At 43.5% G+C, this 21,903-nt stretch overlaps 2 protein-coding genes and 1 non-coding gene across 4 annotated transcripts in view; all 3 read right to left on the minus strand.

The window, feature by feature from the left end:
- Positions 1-30: 30 nt before the first annotated feature.
- On the minus strand, positions 31-6,108 carry tcp1 (t-complex 1). The gene is made up of 12 exons (XM_033648775.2): positions 5,949-6,108; positions 5,358-5,443; positions 5,135-5,263; positions 3,769-3,866; positions 3,529-3,639; positions 3,216-3,397; positions 2,744-2,870; positions 2,312-2,487; positions 2,076-2,199; positions 1,722-1,914; positions 624-787; positions 31-464 (listed from the first exon to the last, which is right to left on the minus strand). The coding sequence occupies exons 1-12, from the start codon at positions 6,019-6,021 to the stop codon at positions 254-256; spliced, it is 1,674 nt and encodes a 557-aa protein (XP_033504666.1). The 5' UTR covers positions 6,022-6,108; the 3' UTR covers positions 31-253.
- LOC117271329 (small nucleolar RNA SNORA29) lies at positions 5,562-5,699 on the minus strand. Its single transcript, XR_004502875.1, has one exon. It is a non-coding gene; the product is annotated as a small nucleolar RNA SNORA29 (small nucleolar RNA).
- A 3,771-nt stretch (positions 6,109-9,879) lies between the features above and the next one.
- LOC117271299 (pleckstrin homology domain-containing family G member 1) overlaps positions 9,880-21,903 on the minus strand; it is a 54,097-nt gene continuing 42,073 nt past the window's right edge. For both annotated transcript variants that reach the window (XM_033649459.2, XM_078173858.1), the window contains exons 6-17: positions 19,687-19,837; positions 19,170-19,301; positions 17,096-17,278; positions 16,893-16,988; positions 16,458-16,544; positions 15,988-16,021; positions 15,759-15,851; positions 15,601-15,662; positions 14,705-14,890; positions 14,496-14,615; positions 12,535-14,383; positions 9,880-11,023 (exon numbers count right to left, since the gene is read on the minus strand). In XM_033649459.2, coding sequence (XP_033505350.1) covers positions 10,029-11,023; positions 12,535-14,383; positions 14,496-14,615; positions 14,705-14,890; positions 15,601-15,662; positions 15,759-15,851; positions 15,988-16,021; positions 16,458-16,544; positions 16,893-16,988; positions 17,096-17,278; positions 19,170-19,301; positions 19,687-19,837 — 3,988 coding nt within the window. In that variant the 3' untranslated portion in view covers positions 9,880-10,028. The remainder of the gene's footprint in view (positions 11,024-12,534; positions 14,384-14,495; positions 14,616-14,704; positions 14,891-15,600; positions 15,663-15,758; positions 15,852-15,987; positions 16,022-16,457; positions 16,545-16,892; positions 16,989-17,095; positions 17,279-19,169; positions 19,302-19,686; positions 19,838-21,903) is intronic.

Genomic DNA, 21,903 nt, shown 5'->3' on the forward strand with positions numbered 1-21,903 from the left:
CGCCTGCACAATAACCACAGCTAGCCAATCTGAATTAACAAATCAACGGTCATTTACAACCATTGGAGCTTTTATTAAGTGTCCAAAAAAAAAAAAATCACTTACAGTTCCTCTGGAAGCGAGAGCTCTTGAGGAGAGGGAGTGGGAGAACAGTAAACAGGCAAAGTGCACGGCCTACACTAGAGCAACAGCCATGAAGAGCTCCTTGCGTATAAATACAGATGATGAACCTATCGGGACCGATCGTAGCCTTTTAACCCAGGGATCCAGACTGCACGGCTTCCTGGTACGACTGCCCACCCTCCTTCGGCTCGGGGAACAGTTTGATAAGGTCATCGATACGGAGGATGGTGATCGCGGCCTCGGTGGCAAACTTGAGGCTCTTTGTCTTGACCATGGTGGGCTCGTACACGCCGGCCTGACGGTTGTCTCTGGGCTTGCCGTTGACCAGGTCCAGACCAATCCTACGAGACAAAAATGATAGTGGTCAAATACTGAATGTTTTGCATAACAAAATAACCTAGCAGCTGAAAACAAAGTATGTAAGATTGTTTTATCAAACGCCTACAAAATCAGGAACAGCTGTCAGGAGTTCCATAATGGTGCCGTTACGAAGCACTCACCACTTGAGATTCTTGCGCTCAGGATTAACCTGCGCCTCGTTGTGGAAGGCCCGGAGCTTGGCCACCAGATCAGTGGAGTCCTGTGCTGCGTTCACTGCCAGCGTCTTGGGGATGACGAGGAGAGACCGAGCAAACTCAGCAATAGCCAGCTGCTCTCGAGAACCCTGAAGAAACATAAATGATAAGCAGGATTGCAATGATTTGAGATTTTTACAGAAGGATAACCACCTCAAAAACATCAGTTTCATGATGTCACAATTATCAGTGACAATGATCCTCAAAGGAATTAGAGACAAGGGTTTATACATGGTTAAAATTTAAAAAGTATGTAACTATGCGGTATAACCAAAGCATATTAAATTACATGTTAGCAGCAGTGCAATGGCATGTTAAACTAACTACTAAATGAAAAATATCAGCCATGAGCTTTTTTTTGTCTATTATTTAACTAACAAAGCATACTGTTGTGACAGCAGGCAGACTGTCCTGTCTGTTCCTTTAACTTGCACAGACATTCAGAGTCTGTTTTAGAGGTTCCTGAATGGACAGAAAAATTAGATGTGGCCAGGTGCTGGGATATAGAAAATGATTTTGATGGCGCATTGTCTGATCTACGTTTAAACCTCAAGTATTAAAGCAATACACAAGATAGTTTGCCTACTGGATCTCTGTCCTCGAGGACACCCCCTTGTTCTTGATGGTGTTCTCAAACAGATTTGGGGATATTCTAAGTAATAACACACCGCTGATTTTATTTTTTTGGCAAGGGATGGAGATAAGCAATATCGGCCTTGCTTCTCTGACATTTTATCTGCTGTTGCATGTGGGTCTGTGGCAAAAGATGACGAGTCTGACAGGCAGTCAAAGAGGAGAGGAGATGTGCACGTGCAGATAAGCAAATATACATGGTATGATAACCATCAGTTTTCATACCACTGCAACCCCAATGATGATTAACATCTCAGCGTTGGGGAAACTTGTTTAGGACAAACACTGTGCTCGTGGCAAATCCTCTCATAAAAAAAGAAAGAATCCAATCCCAAATACCCCGTCAGCTGCATACTTGAAGAAATACAAGTTTCTGTGGATATGGCTCACCATGCTGGTAGCATAATTTTCAAGGTAGATAGACAGAGCTGCCTCCACAGCGCCACCTCCTGGCGCTACGGACTTGGACTCCAGCACCCTCTTGACCACACAGAGAGCGTCGTGCACTGAACGCTCCATCTCGTCACACATGAAGTCGTTGGCCCCTCGCAGAATGATGGATGCTGATGTGCGTGCTTTGGTACTGAGGGGGTTAAAAGTGAGGAGAAAACAGAGCCAGCACAGTTAACATGCGTCAGACTGTAGAAATGTATACGCAGACATCAACTCAGCATTGTGTAAGAAGCACTTCATAATTAGTGGTGTGTATAAAGCATAAAACAGTGTTGTAGCTGCAGTTCTTACTTCTTGACAAGGATGAGCTCATCATCACAGACGCGCTCTTGCACAACCTCCTCAGCCTGGCCCAGCATAGTGGCCTCAAATGTCTCCTCTCCCTCCAGATTGGTCAGTGAAGGGCAGACGGTGGCTGAGAATAGACAAACACAACCAATGTCACTATGATATTAGTTTACTGAACATAAGGGTTTTAATCAAGACATTCAAACGTGTACACAAACTTCAGCGTACTGCCACCCTACCTCCTGTTGCCTTGGCGATGCGCTTCAGGTCCTTCTTGAGAACCCTTCTCACTGCCATGGCTCCTACATCCACAAAGTACTTAAGACACATGTCATCGATGCCACCGGTGGTCAGGATAACGTTGGCGCCTGATGCCAAAATCTTCTGGATCCTCTCCTTGGTGATGTCAGATTCCCTGGAGCAACAAAATCCACACTTGTTTCAGCTTCACCAGCTATACTTAGATACAATACAATATAAATATAAAAAATTGTCCAGCCCACAATACTGGTGCAACAGCTCAGGGAGAAACTGCTTCTCTATAGTGAGGCTGATAATACTTTCACCCACGCGTATCACTGTGTAAACTATTGACTGAGCATCACAGCAAATTTAAATGGATGATTTGGATGTGCTTATGATGGTGCAGGTAGAAGAAAATAAGTCGGTACCTTTGTCTGATCTGGTCAAGCTTCTCTGGGTCGCTGATAACGACTTGGACTCCCATCTTCATCTTGGTCTTCTGCAGGCTGAAGTCCAGGCAAGCAATCTTGGCGTTGAGGACACGCTTTACCATCCCTTGGGAAAAACATGAAACAGCATGTTTAGCAGGGGAAATATCCAAATAATAATTACATTTGCCAATTTTATCTCACAACTTGACAGTATGAGGACAAAATAACGCTCATTTAACTTTGGGCTATTATTCCATTGTCTGGCTAGAAAAGTTGTGACACAGTTTAGAAACCACTGTGTCTACATTCCTTTTAAAGCCAGTTTACTGTCTCCCACGCGTATCACTGCTCACGCCATCATGTGAGGCATGGCAGCAAATTAAATGGGAGTTGTAATGGTAATGTCAATCATCACATTTTACAATTGAAATTTGGGAGTTTCAAGCAACTAAAATAAAAACTACTATACCTTGTGATCCAACTGTGCAGTTCAGTGCATAGCCATTAACCAAGAAGCTCTCCTTCTGGCTGCGGCCGTGGGCTTTCAGTACGTTGACAGAGTTGATGGGATATTTGGCCATCCCCTTGCTGTCCACAAACTTCACAGCAATGGCAGCATCCACCACCATGTTAGCAAAAAAGTCTGCGTCACTGAGGGCTCAGGGTTAAGGCAGATAAAGGACTTACTCACACAGACAATTATACACTGCCTGCAAACTCCAGTGATTCTGTCGGTTGGACGCAACCAAAATATTTCATGCACTGTGCAGCAAGAAGGATACACTCCAATGATTTTGGAGGACATGGAAGTCTTGGCTGCATTGATTAAGCACTCTCTGCCCAGGTCGTCTGTTCCAATAGTGAGGTTCTCATTAATGTAGCGAACTGCCTCCCTGGAAGATGAGAAGGCAAGTTTGCATGTCAAACATCTGCACAGATCTGAGGCATTCAATAATTATCAGTGTCAATTCAAAAATATTTCTGAACAGTGTAAAGAGCAGTTCTCAGTGTTGGCATCTTACTTGCAAGCCAGACGATATCCACTGATGACTGACGTGGGGTGAATCTTCTGCTTCACCAGTTCATCTGCACTCTTGAGCAATTCTGCGGCAAGGATTACCTAAAAGAACATCACATAATATACGTTAAGAGCAAAAACTGGCATAGGGATCATAACTGAGAATACTTACAACACCAATTAAAATGTTTAGTCAAAAGGTATGAGTTTCATAGTGTACCATCGTTTCATTAGGAGTGGCAGAAATGAGGCTGCTCAACCCCTTCAGACACTGAAGGACAGTTTCTCTCTCCTGTTAGCATAGCCACACACCCGAATTAAAAGGCAGATGCATGGTACTAAAACAGGACATATTTTTACATCAAACTTGGGATGCACTGATTTAATGGCTGAACATCAGTATCGTCCGATGTTCACTGCCATCGGCGTACTGGCAAATAATATGACATATACCTGTAGCAGTAGCCAATGTTTTTCTACTGTGTCACATCAGTTTTATGCAGGAAAGGAGAACTTGAGATTAACGCCGTCCCATGGGACAAAAGAAAAGGTGTTTGGGATAAACAGAGATCTTCATGATGACTAGACGCACTGAACCCACTACTGACACATCAGGGGATGCACCGTCTTGCTACCCTGATTTCCCTCCACTGTGAAAGACAAATCCATGTCGAAATTAGCAAAGGTGAGCTAAGTCATGTCAGCTGTTAGCAGCTGGTGGCTGGAACTAGCTGCTAACAGAGGTCAAGTTACACTGTGATGCATTCAAGCTCTATCCATTAAAAATTATTATTAGGCAAAAGTAAATCATAACATTATCATGATGTGTTCAGATGTAATCTTGTGAAATTTAGTTTTTGGCGAGAAACTTAAATTCAGTTGATTGAGGGAGAAATTTTGTTGATGCTTTCACAACGATATAGAAAAGTAATGAGAGGAAATTCTATTTTATATGTGGTAAAAGGCTTTTTGAAACCACGATTTTATTTTTAAGATGTTTTCCATGTGTAGGAAGATTGTTTCATAACAGTGTGTTTGAATTTGTGCTTATTCAGAGACAGTGTAATAAAGGACTGATTTACTTTATTACAGTTCAGTTATTTTTTTTCTATAATGAAGATTTTTGTTTCCCTAGCACAAGATGGGGGGAATAAATAACAAGAAAAACAACAGTATCTGCTATCAGCCAAATTGTTTAACATCAGTATCAGCCCAGACTTTCTCAATCGGTGCATCCCTACAACAAACTGACCTCAGTATTATGTGAACAGCTAGAAATATGTCAATCAAGCACAGTTCATCCTCCCTGTGAAAGTAAAAGAAGCCAGTAGCTCTGGCACCATATTGGAGCAGCTATTGACCCGACTCACCACAGACGTGGTCCCATCTCCGACCTCTTTGTCCTGCAGGTCAGCCAGCTCACACAGGACCTTGGCAGCTGGGTGCTCTACTTCCAGCAGCTTCAGGATGGTTGCTCCATCGTTGGTGATGGTCACGTCCTATCGTACATTAATATGACACATGAGCAACTTAGATCATAGTATATGTTATAAAGTAAAGAGACTGAAAAAAGATGATGAATGTGACACTGACCCCAATGTCGTCCACCAGCATCTTGTCGAGGCCAACAGGTCCCAGGGAGCTCTTGACGATGTTGGCGATGGATGCTGCGGCCATGACTGCAGAGACAAAAAGAAGCCGCAACTAGCCATTAGCACTACATAACACATTCTTTACATTTAAAGGACAACCGGTGCACCCTTTAGCATGTCTGACTTTACTTATAAAACCACCGTTATTCATTTATCCTGTCATTTTATTGAGTGGAGCTCACAGTGAAGTAGCCACACCTTCAGACCATGACAGTGTTCCTCTATCCCATTAGCATAGCCATCCATTCATGGTGTTGCGAGTGGAAGGTACTATAATGGGAATACGACTTCATAGCTAATGCTGTTAGTGTAATGTGCACTTTGTGTATAAAAAGCAGACTTCACTGTATTTTACTTAGCAGAATTTCACTAGAGACTGCAGAAGCGGCTTAAAAAGTTAGCTAGCATTAGCATTAGCCACACGTGTGGTACATTCAGTAAATGAAATCACTTCTCCTGTCGACCATTCGTGACGCACATAAAATACACGCAGCGTATATGAAACACCAAGTAATAGAGCACCACAACTCACCATTTTGAGTACGAACAGATTCGCCAGTTGTCCTCTGGCCGAGCACGTTTAACGGACCCTCTAATAGCGACATTTTGGACCACCACACAACCAAGAAGAAAGGGAAGCGGCGAGGTGCACGATGGGTAAACCGGCAATAACCAGAAGGTTCGAGAAGAAAATTTATTTATAAAATAAACGGTAATTGCCGTATGAGGGATTTAACGATGTAAAATATGTCAACTTTAAATTTATAACGAAGTTTTGGGTCAACAAGATCCCTTAGCAAGTTAGAAAAGAACGCTTTGTCACGCTATTTCATTTAAACTACATTTCCCAGAATGCCTCACCATACCGACGCCTGCTCTTCATGTATGGTTCTTGTAGCGATTTTCAGACTGCGGACTGCAGCGCCCTCTGCTGTTTTAAGCAAATACATCGAGAATACTACAGTATTGAGGTGGGTTTTTTTTAATTTTTAAAAATATTTTCTCCTCTTTTTCCAACATGTCAACGTATTGGCCATTAGATTTTTGTTCGGTTGCTTTTTAAAATTTTTATTTATTTAAAATTCTATTTTTCCTTTGCTCCAAATATTTCCCTTCTTGTAATAATAATGATGATAATAATAATGATAACAATAATAATAATAATAATAATAATAATAATAATAATAATAATTATAGTTTATTTTTTAGCCATAAAGTGTCCTCAGTAAATCTCTTGGTCACAATTCTTCGACAAAATTAATTAATAAAAAATTTAAGGGATCCTTCTCAAACTGATTGTGCTTTACATTCACATTAAAATTAATATTGGTCAATTAATTCTTTGATTGATTGATTGATTTGGTTGGGCAATATTCTTTATCTTTGACGATTTATTTGATTTAGGCTTTTTGGGAAAGTAATTGCAAACTTTATAAGCAGATATCTGCATACGTATGCATTTATTTATTATTTATCGTCCTCAGATGAGACGTAAGCAATGCACTCTGAGATTGACCAAAATGTAATAACTAACTGGCCCCCAAGCATTATGTTGAAACCTCAAGGGAGTGTGATGATATGCAAATTATATTCTGCGTAATGTATATAAAATATAAATTGATATCCTTATTATATGATAACAAAGAACATGTAGACATGTGCATATTATAAAATGACTGGGGAATTAATTATTTTTATCCCCCACTGAGCATATTCTTCACAAAATGATGATTATCATCTAGAATTATGTCAAATTGTCAGGCAGTTCTCATTGAAAGGATAAGCAGTGAGTGTTTCCTGCTGATGAAAGTATCCTCTGAATGGTATTAATTGGCTGCAATTCTACACCATGTTCATATTTATTCAATGACAACCACAAAAACACAGAGATGAGTTTAATCTGAATTTATTACCTCCGATACATTGTTTTGTTGAGCAATGACAACTAGGCAGTTAAAAAAATACAGTACACTTAACTTAAACATTAAAGCATTATAAAGCATACCTATGGCATACAAGAATAACTTTCCTAAAATGTACATCTTTACAAAGTGTTTACAAATAAAACGTTAAAAAAAAAGACAGAAAAGTGCAAAAAAGAGTCAATGAAGACAAACAATCCCCACCAGTGAAACAGAGGACAAAATGTACAATTAAAAAAAAAACATACTTCATATTCCTAACTTGTTTTTGACGTACATTTCCTGATATGAACAGTAGGCCATGATATTGTGCTTTTTGACTTTTCACGTGTTGTTGTGATTTGGAACTTGTGTTAAGCAGTGCGTGATAAAAAAAAAAAATCTTCTGAAAATATTCACAGTATTTGATTCAAATTTTTGCCTAACTCTTAATAAAACCATCTTTTAATAAATACTTTATTTTACAACTTGTCAGTGGCTTGGAGTGAGAGTGAGAAGGGCCAAAATAACAATGACAAATAAATAGGACATTTTTTTGTGATCTTTTTAAAGACAACCAATGTGTGGTAAACTTTATAAGGGGAGAGAAAACAATTGTGTTGTATGAACCTTATTAAAGTGACTTTCTTTGTGTGACCGTGGATGCAACATCAGTAGTGTGACAGTTGGGAGTGTCCCATAACGTAAACAAAGTAAACAGACTATCCATTTGAAAAAAATAAAAATACACCAAATACAGTACTGTAGTCTTTTAACGAACTCTCCTTCCTTTGTGGTCCCTCTTAAAAACAAATGTTAAAATTAGTATGATTAAAAACAAAGAAACATCCACTTGTTGAGATGCACATTCCACTCTACAAAATGGACGCCCCCCGGACTTTAACACGTAAAAACATCTCTGATTTTACTCACAGATTCAAAATAAATACGAAGCCCTACGGTTTCTTATAGATTATCTAAAATATCAGCATCTTCTCTTGATTTTAAAGCGTGATACCCTATCGATGACAAAGGTGGCAGGTAGAGTGAAACACAATAACTTCAGATAGACTTACAGGTCTAAGTCTAGTTATACTTAATCTATTGGATCTTAGCCGACATGTTTTCTTTACAGCGGCGTCCTGTTTGTTATCGCTAAGAAGCTGTTAAAAGTGACGATCTAGCCTGAGTAGCAAATCTGAAGATCGCTATGTGAAAAAGCTGCTCGGTTAGGACTGTTTGATAGTGTAAGCATGGTTAAAAAGACTAGTCACCACTGTGGTTCACCTCTCTGACGTGGGTTAAAGGGACAGTTCACCCCAAAATCGTCTTAGCTGTCATGCTATTTATCAGTCTATGTTAGGTGTGAGTTGCTGAGTATTGTCTTCCCCCTCGCCTTACAATGGAAGTAGATGGCACTCGACTTGTGGTGCTCAAAACGCTAAAAAAGTACATCTGAAAAACTCAACAGCAGTGTCTCCTTCCAGAAATCATGACCCGCTAACTTAAGATAATCCAGACTTTCTTGTGAGCAGTTTCATGTAGGAACTACTTTCTTTCTTCCAAACTCCACCTGCCAACTGTATCACTGCACAGAAGGAAGCGTGCATCTACTCATGGACGAGTAATGCAAAAATTAATGCTGTCCTCCTCGGCTGAGCTGCAACATTAGCTAGCTCAGTGGTGCTAGGTGAGCTAGCATAGATACACGCTTCCCTTCAGCAGGACAGCATTAGTTTTTGCATTTCTCATCCATGAGTAGATGCACACTTCCTTCTGCGCAGTGATACAGTTGGCAGGTGGAGTTTGGTAGAAAGAAAGTAGTTCCTACATGAAACTGCTCACAAGAAAGTCTGTGGATTATCTTAAATTAGCGGGTCATGATTTCTGGAAGGAGACACTGCTGTTGAGTTTTTCAAACTTCCTGTTTTGGCACTTTGAGTGCCACAAGCCGAGTGCCATCTAGTTCCATTATATTCGAGAGAAGGCATACATCTCTACAGCTGATATCTCCAAAACTCGGTGACGTGCAACAAAAGAATCTAGTTTAATAAACAGCACTACAGGTTAGTGGAAAAATAAAAATAAAAATAATTTTGGGGTGAACTGTCCCTTTGAGATTACCTAGTGCTGAAAATGCAGTTAAAATAACCTTACCAGCAAATTAAAACAAAGAGCTTGACGTGGTGAGTCCGATTTTTGACGCTTGTACTTCAGTTTGAGATGTCGGGCACAGACCGGATTTTATTTCCTGCAATCGGTAACAGATATCCTGAACTACTGTAACTGTACAACAGTTTATTGGCACTGAGCCCTCCAGCTGAGCCACTCCTCTCACACACACATAAAGCAACGTGTGAATTCCTTTGAATATTAAAAACCCATTCAGTCACACTGAATACCTTTACCAACAACTGAGAACATTTTTGCTTTGAACGCTTCCCCGCTGACCAGATCTGATTGAAACACACACAGAAGACTGTTGGAAGTGCTAAGGCAGCTCACATGCAGGCTTTTCACTATTACTAGTAACCTATCATGTATTTTACATTGAAGTTGTTACAAATATGGCTGCGATCAAAGAAACTGCTTCTATGTTTGTTTGTGGGCTATGATGTTGACAAAGGGCGTTCAAGGCAAAGCAGCAGTGTCCCTTTTGTTGCTATACGCTGTATGTTTACATATATTTGGCTTTTATTCGTCGTATAGACTCAGGCGAAGCTACTGGAGCTCAGACACTGAAACTTCTCCCTCAGAGACTGGACGATTTTGGGTTGGCTCTGCTGCGGCTCGCTCCACAGGTACTTTTCCAGTTCTTCGCGGTTCAGGGACCTCAGCGGGTCGCATGAGCGCACCGGTGTGCACGGCAGACTCTGGGAGTGGGCGAGACCCCGGCTCTGATTGGAAAGGGCCGCTGAGCTGCCGTTTCGCTGCGCCAACCTGTCCTGCTCCTGCTCGCTCTCGTCCTCTGAGCGGATCTCGACATAGTCATCATCGTCCTCCCCATCGTCCTTAAAGTTAGCCAGGTAGTTCTGGGTGGCGGTGAGTATGCTCAGTGCAGAAGCCCGGTTCAGGACCACCACCTGTTGACCGTCGTGCAAAGTGAGGTCTGACTGTCCCTGGGTAGAGCGCTCTGGGAGGCTGCTCTGCCGACCAGCGTGGCCCAGACTGGGGCCATGGAGTCTGTCTGTGGATCGATCCACAGTGGGTCCGTTACATTTGAGTCCAGACTGGTTCTTCTCCTGCTGCTGGCTGCCCAGAGAGCCGAGCGACTGACAGTGACCGGATGGGGAAGACTTTGAGGAGGAAGTCGACGGAGCGTTAAAGGAAGGATGTCTCTTAATGGAACTGTACACGTGCTCCTCTTTTTCGCTTGGCGCCGACATGCACGAGCTCCACCTCTGGGACGGCGGGGAGGTCTGAGAGGGAGGGGAGGTCTTGAGAGAGGGGATGGAGCAGGCGGAGGTGAGTCTGCGCTGTGGGGTGGAAGACGCTCGAGCATCGTTCAACTCGCTGGATGAGGAGACGAAGCTGGCCAGCTCTCCGTTGCTGTATGTGGAGTGGAGCCAGTCCTCCTCCAGGGAGGTCTCAGGCATGGACGGAGAAGACGGCAGCCCTGGATGGGAGTGATGTGGGCCAGCTGGAGCGGAAGGATCCCTAAACATCACCTGGTCATAGAGCTGGGAGTACTCCGCTATCCTCGCACCTGGAGAGGAAACACAAAGAGGATGTAAAGAAGGTGTGAATACATATTTTTATAATAAACTATAAAGCAAGGAATCTCTGTCTGTTTGTCTGTGTGGCCTTTGAGTATCTCGCAAATGGTCATCTGATCTACTTTACACTCGCTGGGTGTATTGCTGGGGGCCAGAGGACATGCGTTGTGGAATTTAGTGCAATGGGCTTTGTGCAGCATTGGGGGCGGGGCTTCACCGTGTATTTCACCAGTGTTTCTGACCATAGCTGCGACAGGTGTTTTTCAGGGGCAGATTTAGTGATTGGGGGGTCCAAGGCAAACGCCATCTTGCTTTTCTTTACACCCTTTCTCTAACTGGGAATGTTGGCATTGGCAGTGATAGAAGATGTATTCAAAAACCATAAGTACCACAAAATAAAAGTCCTGCATTCAAATTTTTACTTTAGGTGAGGACTGAAAGAGAGGGATTATCAGCACATTGTACTTAAATGTACTGTCCAAGGTGGAGTTTTCAATTCTAATATAATGGTGGATAATTTAATGAATAATAATGCATCATATTTTAAATGTTATATTTTGTGAGTAAAATCTGAATTTGAAATGAACACAGTAAATAATTACTGCTGCTGACTTGATTTTTTAAGGGTTTGGGTGGTCATTTGTCATTATTTTTGGACACAATGAGTTAGAATAGCAACATAATTCAATATTTTTTATATCTAAACATCATAATAAATCTTTAGCTGTTTGGGGCCCAGGTGTATTTGATTGTGACGTTGCAACCAGAAACACTACAGTCCAAGCAATTGGCCATTTCCGAGCATACATGTTTTGAAGGGGCAATGCACAAGTAAATATAAAATTTGCACAAGACTTAAAAGCATGACGGTGTATGATTGCTTCTATTTCTAGTTGAGACGTGATGTAAAGCTTGATATGACCTTGCAAATGAATGACCCCAATTATACTACTTTCCACCAACATGGAACGGGTTATGTTAAAAATCCTGAACCTAATTTTGAAACATTTGGAGCGTTTCAACCAAAAAAAATATTGGTCTGGAACCTAAAAGGTTTGTTTCCTGGCTGGAACCAAAAATGGCAGTTTTTTTATGTTGACCTAAAGTGTGAACCGTGACAACATCAGTGAGCACGTCGTATTCTACAGGTTGGAAAACAAATAAATGAAATTGCAGAACATAAGTTTGCAGGTAGGCTAATCAGTGCTATCCACCATCCATTAATGATGCATTCTTGATTACCAGAGCGGACCAAGTTCAAGAACTAGATCTCATTTGGTGAAAAAAGGGGGTATTAGTTCCTTGAAATGAGGTACAGAGATTTTACATTTAAGTTAAAGAGAGCGCTCTAATCACATTGGTACTCAGTATTGGCAGATGCCCTGAGTTTCAGTTTTGGGAAAGCATTCAGATTGAGCGAGGTCAGTGCATTCTTAGTTGCCACTATCAACAACGCTAGAGTTAGAAACAATTGTTCTAAGAGCTACATGTTTGGTCTTACCTATGGCAGTTCCCCCTTGTTTCTTTTCTTCCAAGATGGCTGCCAGGTCTTTCTGCTTCTTCTCATTTCTGGCGCGACTACAAGCGTCTCCAGGGTCCATGCTCCTCATGCGCAGCAGCTGGTTGGCTTTCTTGATCTTCTGGCTGTACTGCCGCGCCATCAGGAACACGCGGTTCTTTGATTTATCCATCAGGTCCAAGTCCACAGATTCACCCAGCAGGAGAGAGGAGGAGGCCAGCGGCGAGTCCAGCCCTGCCAGCTCCCCCGAAAACAAGCTGTGGAGCTCCTTGAGGGGAATATCCCTCTGAGGGGTGCTTCGCTGAGGAAGCTCCACCAGGTCGTCGTCCTCTAGGCGGAAACTGCCGCTGCTGAGGCGAGCCAGTCTGTTACGGATGCTCTTCACGGTGCCGGGGAGGGGCTCTGGGGTGGCAGGAAGGGGGCGAGCTGCAGGACCAGGACTGTGGTTTTCTTCTGCACTGGCGCCTTCACTTTGAGGGTCTGGCAGTTGGATGACTGGGATGGTGAATGACGGTGTAGAGGTGACAGGTGGGGGTTTAGGCTGATGTGCTGGGGGACTCTTGGGTGGAGGGCTGGCTGCTTGAGGACTAATTACAGGGGGGCTCTTTGTAGGGCTGTTTTTAACTGAAGACGCCTTCTTAGGCGACTCAGTGGCACCAACAGGGAAGGCAGCAGGAAATCTATCAGCTTTCTTCTCATTGTTCTTGATGTAGTTCTCCAGATCGTTCCAGATCTCATCGACCTGCTCTGACATCTTATCCCCTTTCTGTGAGCGCTGGGAGAAAGTCTCAGAGGCAGACGAGGAGGAATAATCTGGCTCAGAGGAACATGGGACAGGGTGGGACGTGTCTGGTGCTTCGTCCTCTACAAAATGGAGACTTTCCTCGGATACAAACCCTCCGAGGCTTTCAGTTAGGTCCTGCTCAGAGGCCAGCAGACTGTCCCTCTCTTGTTGTAGTTTGTCGCCTTCATTCGTTCCTTTAGGCTCTGCTGATGGAGGCTCCCTGAAGCAGATGGTGTCATAGATGTTCTCCTCCACTATCTTGAGCTCACATGGCCCAAATGGCCTCCCCTCCTGTGTTGAGGACCGGTTGCTGTCTGAGGAAGTGTCTGGTTCAATCAGAGGCTCTGTGATCGCATGAACCTCTGGAGCATTTAGTACCCTTGCTGCTTGGGCCTGGGAACCCTGTGCATCTGCAGAAGTTTCTTTCCGGCTCTCCTCTGGGTCCCTTCTGACGAGGCCCATGCTCTTCAAGTCCTCATAACTGATGTTGTCATACACGTTTTCTATATCGTCTATCGTCAGCTGCTCAGCTGAGGATGATCCAGATATGTCGTTGCTGGAGGATTCAGTGTGGATCACTTCCAGGTTGCTGTGATCAGTCTGGTCGTCATCAGGACTCTGTCGGGCCTCCGTTGCCTTCTCCCCCGCGCTGCTCGCCCTCCGCAGGACTCTGCTCCCGTCAGGTGGAGGGTCAATCTGCACAGTGGGCACCTGTTCAACATGCCAGCTGCAGGGCCGAGCTGTCTTGGGCGATGAGGTGGCTTCAGTCCTCTCCGTGGGCGTCTCTGGTTCTGGCCCGCTCTGCTCTGTCGGGACAAACATCTGGTAGATGTCCTCGTCCTCGTCGTCGGGCTGCATGGTCCGCTGGCGGGTGGGGAACATGGCCCTGCGAGCGCGGTGGTCCGCCCAGATGTTCCTTACAGGATTCTCACTCTCTGTGATTACTACAGAGGGGATGGGGGTGTCTGGCGGCTCCTCTGTCACGTGAGGTGTCCTGAGAAGCGGTGGGTGGCGACTTCCATCCCTCACCAGGGATTCTCTGGCTTTCTGCAGGACAGGAAAGCAGACGTTGTTGTTTAACATGTCGTTAAGTCTATTTAGTCTAAAATCATCAAAGCATAAGCAGATTAAATTATCATGGTGAATTTGTGATTAATACCTGTAAGTCTGAGGAGCTCATGTTGAAGGTTTTCCACTGTTCTATACTGTCGACAGATGCCTGAGGGTTCAGCCTCTTCCTACTGCTTTTGCCGGGGACTCGCAGCCGCTTTCCGCCTCCCTGAATGCAGAGTTATCAGCATCAACAACATGTCTGAAGAGGTCATACTATATGTATGAGCATCACTCGTTGGGCAGCTTTAAACTCACCAGGCCACTGTCATCTTCGTCATCAGCATCTTGCTGATGAGGCTCCTCTTCTCTGTCACTGTGGTCAAAGTGATCGCCGGGGTCCAAGGACTCCTGCGATTGGTTGATGAGGCTGCGGCTGCGACCGATGGTGCCCAAAGCCAGCTGGGACATTGGCGAGAGCAGGGTGGCTCCCAGACTTATTCGCTGGAGAGGAGAAAGGTTTTTTCAAGAGTTTGATTAAACAACTTCAGAGACTGTGTGAGAACTCACGCACCTCAACTTAGAATTTATTTAGTTAACAAAAACTATGAATAAATATGTCAGCAACCTTTTTTTCCATGAGTAAGACTAGACGACGTCGAGACAGCACCTACGTCATTAAACACTAACTGTGATCATATCAACATGCAGTACTGATGATGAAAAAAAGTAGTTAAAAAACTTTAAGTAAAATCTTGTTTTACTTTAGTTGCCCAAAAAAGGGCAACAAAATATTTTAGAGTGGTCAGCCGTGAAACTGAAGTAGGGCAAGTAATAATTCAACCTGCGTTTTTCATTAGATAATAAAATAAAATCTTATGTGAAATAAGTTGGACTAAATCGACAAAATTTTTTTAGGCTAGGCTAGATTCACCTTCTTTGATGACTAAAAAAATTAAATGGCAACAGTTGTCATTGATTAAAACTAGAAACCAGACTAAAATAGTGATGTTTTTTGTTTGTTTTTTAAAAACTAAGAAGAAATTGAAATTGCTCAGACTTAAAACTGGACCAAAAAACAGGATGAGGTTGCCTAAATATGATAAAACTAACAAGGACATTTGACACAGGACTAAGACCAGGACTAAATTAAAAAATAAAGGCAATAAATTAACACTACCTGAAACTGTTCATCATGTCTGGTTATGACTCACCTTTTCGCCGTCTGTGTTGGCAGCATTCTGCTTTGCATTCTTCAATAATTTTGATAGAGGTTCTGGAAAGTCAAAGAATTATTGATTAATTCTTGAAGTTCAGCCTTGCAAATTGTATAATTCAAAAAAGATATAAAATCCTTTTGTAATCTTGTTACCTTTCCTGCGTCCTCTACGAGGAGTTGGACCCTCCTTGGTCTGAGGGGAATCCTTCTTGTCGCCATCAGGGCTGTAATGAAACCCGGGATGATCTGGAGAAATCATAGAAAAGATGCCAAAAACATAATTATAAAATGCATTAAATACGGTTGCTGTAGAAGAACATAAAATTAAACAGACTAAAAAATATGATTTTGTTAAATTATACATATATAAGTAGACACTTACGCATTGCATCCATCTCCAAAATGGCTTGTTTGGCCTAGAATTGAAATAATAAAATGAGGGTGAGTTAAACAGGTTATGAGTGAACATAAAAGCTGACACTAGGTGGCGCCACATTACAGTCCTGTGAACTACTGTGCTCAAGTTTGGCACTCAGGAGGCCACTTTATGTAATCACGGTGAACTTTCCCAGTGACCTTCACCCCTGAGGAGGAATCATCAGTTTACACTTGCACAAGGCCAGAGGCAGAAGAAGAGACAGAAAAGTGATTGTGATTTAATGAAAACAAATGAGGGGAAGGAGTCAGAGCGCATGAAAGTGTGGAGAAAAAGCAGGGAGGAAAGAAAGATGGAGGTGAAGAAGAAAACAAGTGGACAAGAGGGAGTGGCATTTCCAATACATCCCACTCAAAGTCTGTGTTTACACCATCACTGAACTTAGAGGGAGCTGTCAGGAGGCGAGCCGCTCTTACCTTGGCGGGGATTTTGGCCGGATGGTTTTCAAGTATGAGTCTCTTGAGGTGTAAGATCCACATGCGCTTGTCTTGCTGTGATTTGGCCTGAGGGCAGAGCACAAAACATCAGAGGGAAGATAATATCAGACATGCAGTTTAAGAGGCGGTCGAGAGGGCTGCGATAAAACCCTTGAACATTGGGAACACGGCTTTCTTACGTCACACAGATTAGCTTTTATTTTTCAGCACTTGTCCAAAACACAGTGGTTAGGTAACAACAATGGCTGCCATTAGCCTCTAAACACTCAACATGTCTGAGCAACTCAGCAAGGTGAGCCTGGACACCTGCAAATAATCATCACACTTTCTGATTGCACCCTTGCTGCACAGTTCAAACACTTCACACTTTGACTTTTGTTATGATATGCACTCTCTTATGTAACATTGCTGTACCTGGACTGTGTGCTGAAGTTTGGGATTCTTGTAGTGAAACACACTGAAACTCAGCGGTTCTTTAGGAATCACCTCCACCAGCATCAGGTTACAGCACTGCAGGAAAGAACAACAGGAAGTAAAAACACTGTTGCAGAGCAGAAACATCTGCATATTTCTATGTCTCTCTTGAGGACACAAGATGCTTCAAAGACACGACTGACCAGTATGTGAGCCTTGTACGTGTAGGTTTCCTCTCGTTTCTTGGTGATGAGGAGAAGCTTGTCAAACAGGAAGAGCGTTCTCTCATTTTTGGCTCGCTGCAGACGAAACGTTCCTTCGAGAACCAACTCTCCGTAGCCGATCAGGTCAGGGCCCTTCCAGTTGGTCAGCAGGCTCTGGATTTCCTGCAGAAAGCACAAAAATACAGGTAAATGTAACTAACTGCACTCCCTGAAGAAATATTTTCATATTTTTGTAAAAATGAAACAGTGATTCCAGAGAGAAGCAGACAGAGGGGTCTACAGTCTGTGTTTGAAGGATATATCCAGGATGTCAAACTGACTCAGCAGCAACAACAGGTTAAAAAGACAAAGATAGTTAGAAGCTAAAGCCGAACTATAGGCTACAGATCACAGTGTAAAAGTGAACCACCACATCGCTGCTGATCGCCACACAAGACGATGAATATAAAGGGAAACTTTGCTGATATTGAACCAGCTGTGTGGCATCGCAGTGTGTGCAGATGAACGGTGGTTGGCTTCGCTGCCAGCACCTGGACCTCCACCGCTGGGCAGGCGGGGATCTCTGGAGGAAGCCAAACAACATTCATCTGCACACACTGTGATGACACACAGCTGGTCCAATATCATCAAAGATTCCCTGCTTCCCTTCACTGGTTCCTGTACAGCAGGATCGGTCTTTTTTTCACTGTTATAATCATTAAAAAGCAAAAGCAGCACGTGTATACATTCAGTAGGCTATATCTTCAGTAGCTAGCTAGCTAACCCTACACTTTTCAGGGTTTGATTTTGGAACAGGGAAGAAACGTATGTCTTTTTCCAACCTCTCCAGGTAACGAGTATCATTAATACATGACGTGCCCCAGACACAACATTTAGCTCCAAATCCACAAAACCAGCCTGAAAATGAGGGAAATCTGAAACGACTGTATTAGAGGCAATGGAGCACAGCTGTGTTGTTGTCGGACCCTGGTCTGACCCGGCTCGATGCTATGTTATGATTGGCCTGTCTGTGTCTAGGGGCGGGACTTAGCGAAGGGTCAATTGAACAATTTACAAACTCTTGCACAATTTGTGCAGTATAAGTCTCACTGATCTTACTGAATGCTCAGTTCTTCCCAAACAGCCCCTCACTGACAGGGAACTGAACTAAAAGTGAAAATCATCTATCTCTCTTTAGAGCCACTGACAAAAACAGTAATTTTTCCTCACTGAACACTGAAGCTGTTGGTCTACCACTGCCTCGATCTGTAATTTGTTGGTGTTACTGTGCGACTTAACTGACTCCAAACTAATCCCTTAAAACACCAAAGTAAAGAAAAACCCCTATGACTTTTGGATTCTTCATTTATTGTGAAGGCATGCTGGAAAAACAAAGTTTTCTTCATACATTCAATGTAACACGGGCGAGTATCTAATGTATAAATGTTCATTTGGAAAGGTGGGGTTTTAAAGATAGTGTGAAGGAGGATGCTAAAGGATGTCTGCTGTGCTACTGGATGAAGGGAGAAACAGACTATAACCAGAAGGTTAAGGACATGTTACAAACAGATTTGCAGGGGGGTAAACAAAAAAGACAATGAAGAGGACAAAACAACAAAATGCTGAAATCTCCACAGAGCCAATCCTTTCTCCAGAGCAAAGGCTTCCTCACACATTCCTGCATTCATCTGACCCTTCTGGCTCCCAGCTGATAAAAGAAACAAGCTTCCCTTTTATGTGCCCTCCTTATGCAAGGCCATCATTAGCCCAGTGGAAAGCGCAGCGACTTGCGTAAGACGTGGGGAGGATCAGAGCCTTGGCTGACTCAAAGCTAGACTCCACATAACTGTTCTGCAGAACAATAAAAGAATTGGCTCCTTGAAAAGGCTCGACACTGCCGCGTCTGTTTTTGTTAAAGGAATAATGAGAGACGTGGAAAGTGTGCAGGGTGAATCATGGAGGGGATCACACACTCGACATTTAGTGGACTCAGAGGCGTCGAACAAGTGGAAAACACCTGTTTGATAATGAAATATTTTGCGTCAGGCTTTATTCTTATGTGTGCTTGTCGTACCTGCAACCTAACAGCGTGCTCGTGCTTCCTCTTCATGTCGTTGATGTGCCAGGCCACTCTCTGCATGGTGTCTATGGCTTCCTGCACAACCTCGTAGGTCTCTGTGTCCTTCTCCATGTGGTTGGCTATCTCCTGCACGGACATGACACTGGGAGTCAGCACACACACACACACACACACACACACTGTATGCACATGCACAGGGGGCTCACTCATACAGGCACCTATGTGTGTGTTTCTGCACTCTAATGCAAGCACATACATACACAGGAACATACACACTGAGCGCCATATGTCTAAACATTTGGCTTCTCCAGTGGAGATTGTCACTGGGAGCTGAGTCAGAATCGCTGCTATCCAACCGTACACATGCATTTGTATTAGTATGGATAAAAACATTAGCGAGTCCTGGACTTAACAAGTGCGTGCCTGTGCTTGCATTTCTGTGGGTTTAAGAGTAATTGTTTGCGTGTAAGTGTGTTTTGGAGCAAGGCAGACGTCAAACAGACAGACATACGTGCAGCAGTAGGTGGTACTTGAGGATCCTCTGCACTGGCTTGAGCAGGTAGGAGCCCAGGGGCAGGGAGTGCCTCAGAGATTCCTGGCGCTCGCGGAAAAACTTGGCCAACGCCTTGTTTCTCATGCACTCTGTTAGCACAGCCACCGACCTGTGGAGACAAAACACAGCCAATAAGATATCAGGGATGTGTAGCAAAGCAATTACACACTGATGATAAGTTAAAGCTGTAATGTATGTCCTGACAGATGATACTAAAAAAGGAAAAGACAGAAAGAAATATAAGGCATGGTGTGTGAAGACTGTATATATCACATTATCAGTTTGAGTATTTTTACATCTTTTGGATGTGTGTAAAATAATGCATCAACTCTCTGCATGCCTGTCCTGAATACTCTGTTTCCAGTGTTTTCTCTACTCTGGCTACAGTATGACATCACAGTGTGCAGGATGTCTTTATATGGTCATCTGCTCCAGGCGCGCTACTGCAAGTGTTTACATAACGTAGCCCACACTGCTACATGTAGCTACATGCTAACCTCAGGGAAATGTGTAATTTTGGTTGCTGGTGTTGTTAATTTCTCCCTGCTTTCAGATCATAGTCCTGCTGGGACATGTCTGCTTGTGTTAAGATGCTTTAATTGGTAATTTTTTATGGTAGAAAGTGCCGCTGTTCTCTGTTTCAGTTATTGCCCGGCTGCAGTGACGGTACAGAGACACCGAGATATGGAGGACCCGGCAGTGAGCAGACTGGGCTTTTTAAGGAGAGGGGCTTCAAGAGACATGTTCTAGTAGAAAGCTTAGACACAAGTGCGAACCTGAAAATGAGCATAATAGGTCATCTTTAAAAGATCCCTTCCCTGACTATTGTTTCGAGAGCCCTGGCACACTGAGCTGACAATCAGTTATCCGTCAATGTCATGCCGTCAGTGAGCATCTGTTGCCCTACTTTTTGCAGTGTGTTCCGCACCGTTGCAACTATTTGGCCCTTGTGGAATTGGCATTGGAGACTGCGGAGCTGACTGGTGAATGAAATCACTCTAATTCGCGGTTCTACTTAAATTGTGAGAAGAGAACTAGAGGTGAAAGTCAGGAGGGTTTGTGCAACATCGCGTTGTGTTGTTAATGTGCTAACTGGCTAACTAGCATCTTGAATCCTTCCTGTTGGTCTCCCCTTTTTGAATATAAGGAATTACGACAACTGCCACCTGCTGGTATGGAGAGTAATTTCCTCTCATGCAGGCAAAGAGTGTACATGCTAATTGGCCGTTGGCTGTAGTATCTGCGGTGTGTTCAAGTGCAACTTTTTGGCCAAGACAAAGGCAACATGAGGCGACAACAGTCAGCCCTCGTCGCCAGTACAGTACTTCTTTGACAACAGTTTGGTGTGTCTGGGCCTTCAGACCGACATGAAGAATGGTGACGCTGTCCTTAAATGTTCAGTGTTTCAAGGTTGGGTGTACTCCATCAGATAAAACTCTTCACACACAAACATTTTATTCCTTTTTAATTTCAATTTGTATTTTGTTTTTTTCTTGTCCAATGAAGGTCAGTAAATGGCGAGGCTAGTAAATAATCGTTCAGTCCTATTTCAGCTTCAGATCTCAGTCTCAATTGATGCTTTTACTGTTTTCTCCGGCAGCGTGAATTGATTTTCCTGGTCCATACTCCACTAAAAGCAGCAGCACTAAACAACCTTGTCAGACCTGAATTTACTGGTTACTGGGGCGAGTTTGCTGTGTGAGCTATTGGAGAAGAAAGAGCCTTTTTCACAAACAAATGGGGGCTTAATGTGTGTGTGTGTGTGTATGTGTGCGCGCGGGCATGCGCACACATACACACTGGAAAAGACGGAGAAAGACAGTTGTGAATTACCCAAAACTTTCTTACTGTGGCTCTTGTGTGTGTGTGTGTGTGTGTGTGTGTGTGTGTGTGGGTGTGTGTGTGTGTGAGTGAGCGCATGCATGTGCATGTCTGCATGTCTAAATTCCAGTGAGGCTCCACACAGGCCTCACATTGTTCTGGAGGAAACCCGACCTTAGAGCACAGCATGGCCATGAGTGTGTGAGTGAGTGTCTTCCGTGTGTGTGTGTGCACGTCTGTCGTGTGTGACCTTGGTTGGGGTCACCAGCTGTGGTGTGGATGTGGGAGAAGGTCTATCTCAAACAGCTGACAACAGCCCCTTAACACACACACACACACACACACACACACACA

This window comes from Epinephelus lanceolatus, chromosome 13 (genome assembly GCF_041903045.1).
Source record: "Epinephelus lanceolatus isolate andai-2023 chromosome 13, ASM4190304v1, whole genome shotgun sequence".
Taxonomy (NCBI): domain Eukaryota; kingdom Metazoa; phylum Chordata; class Actinopteri; order Perciformes; family Serranidae; genus Epinephelus; species Epinephelus lanceolatus.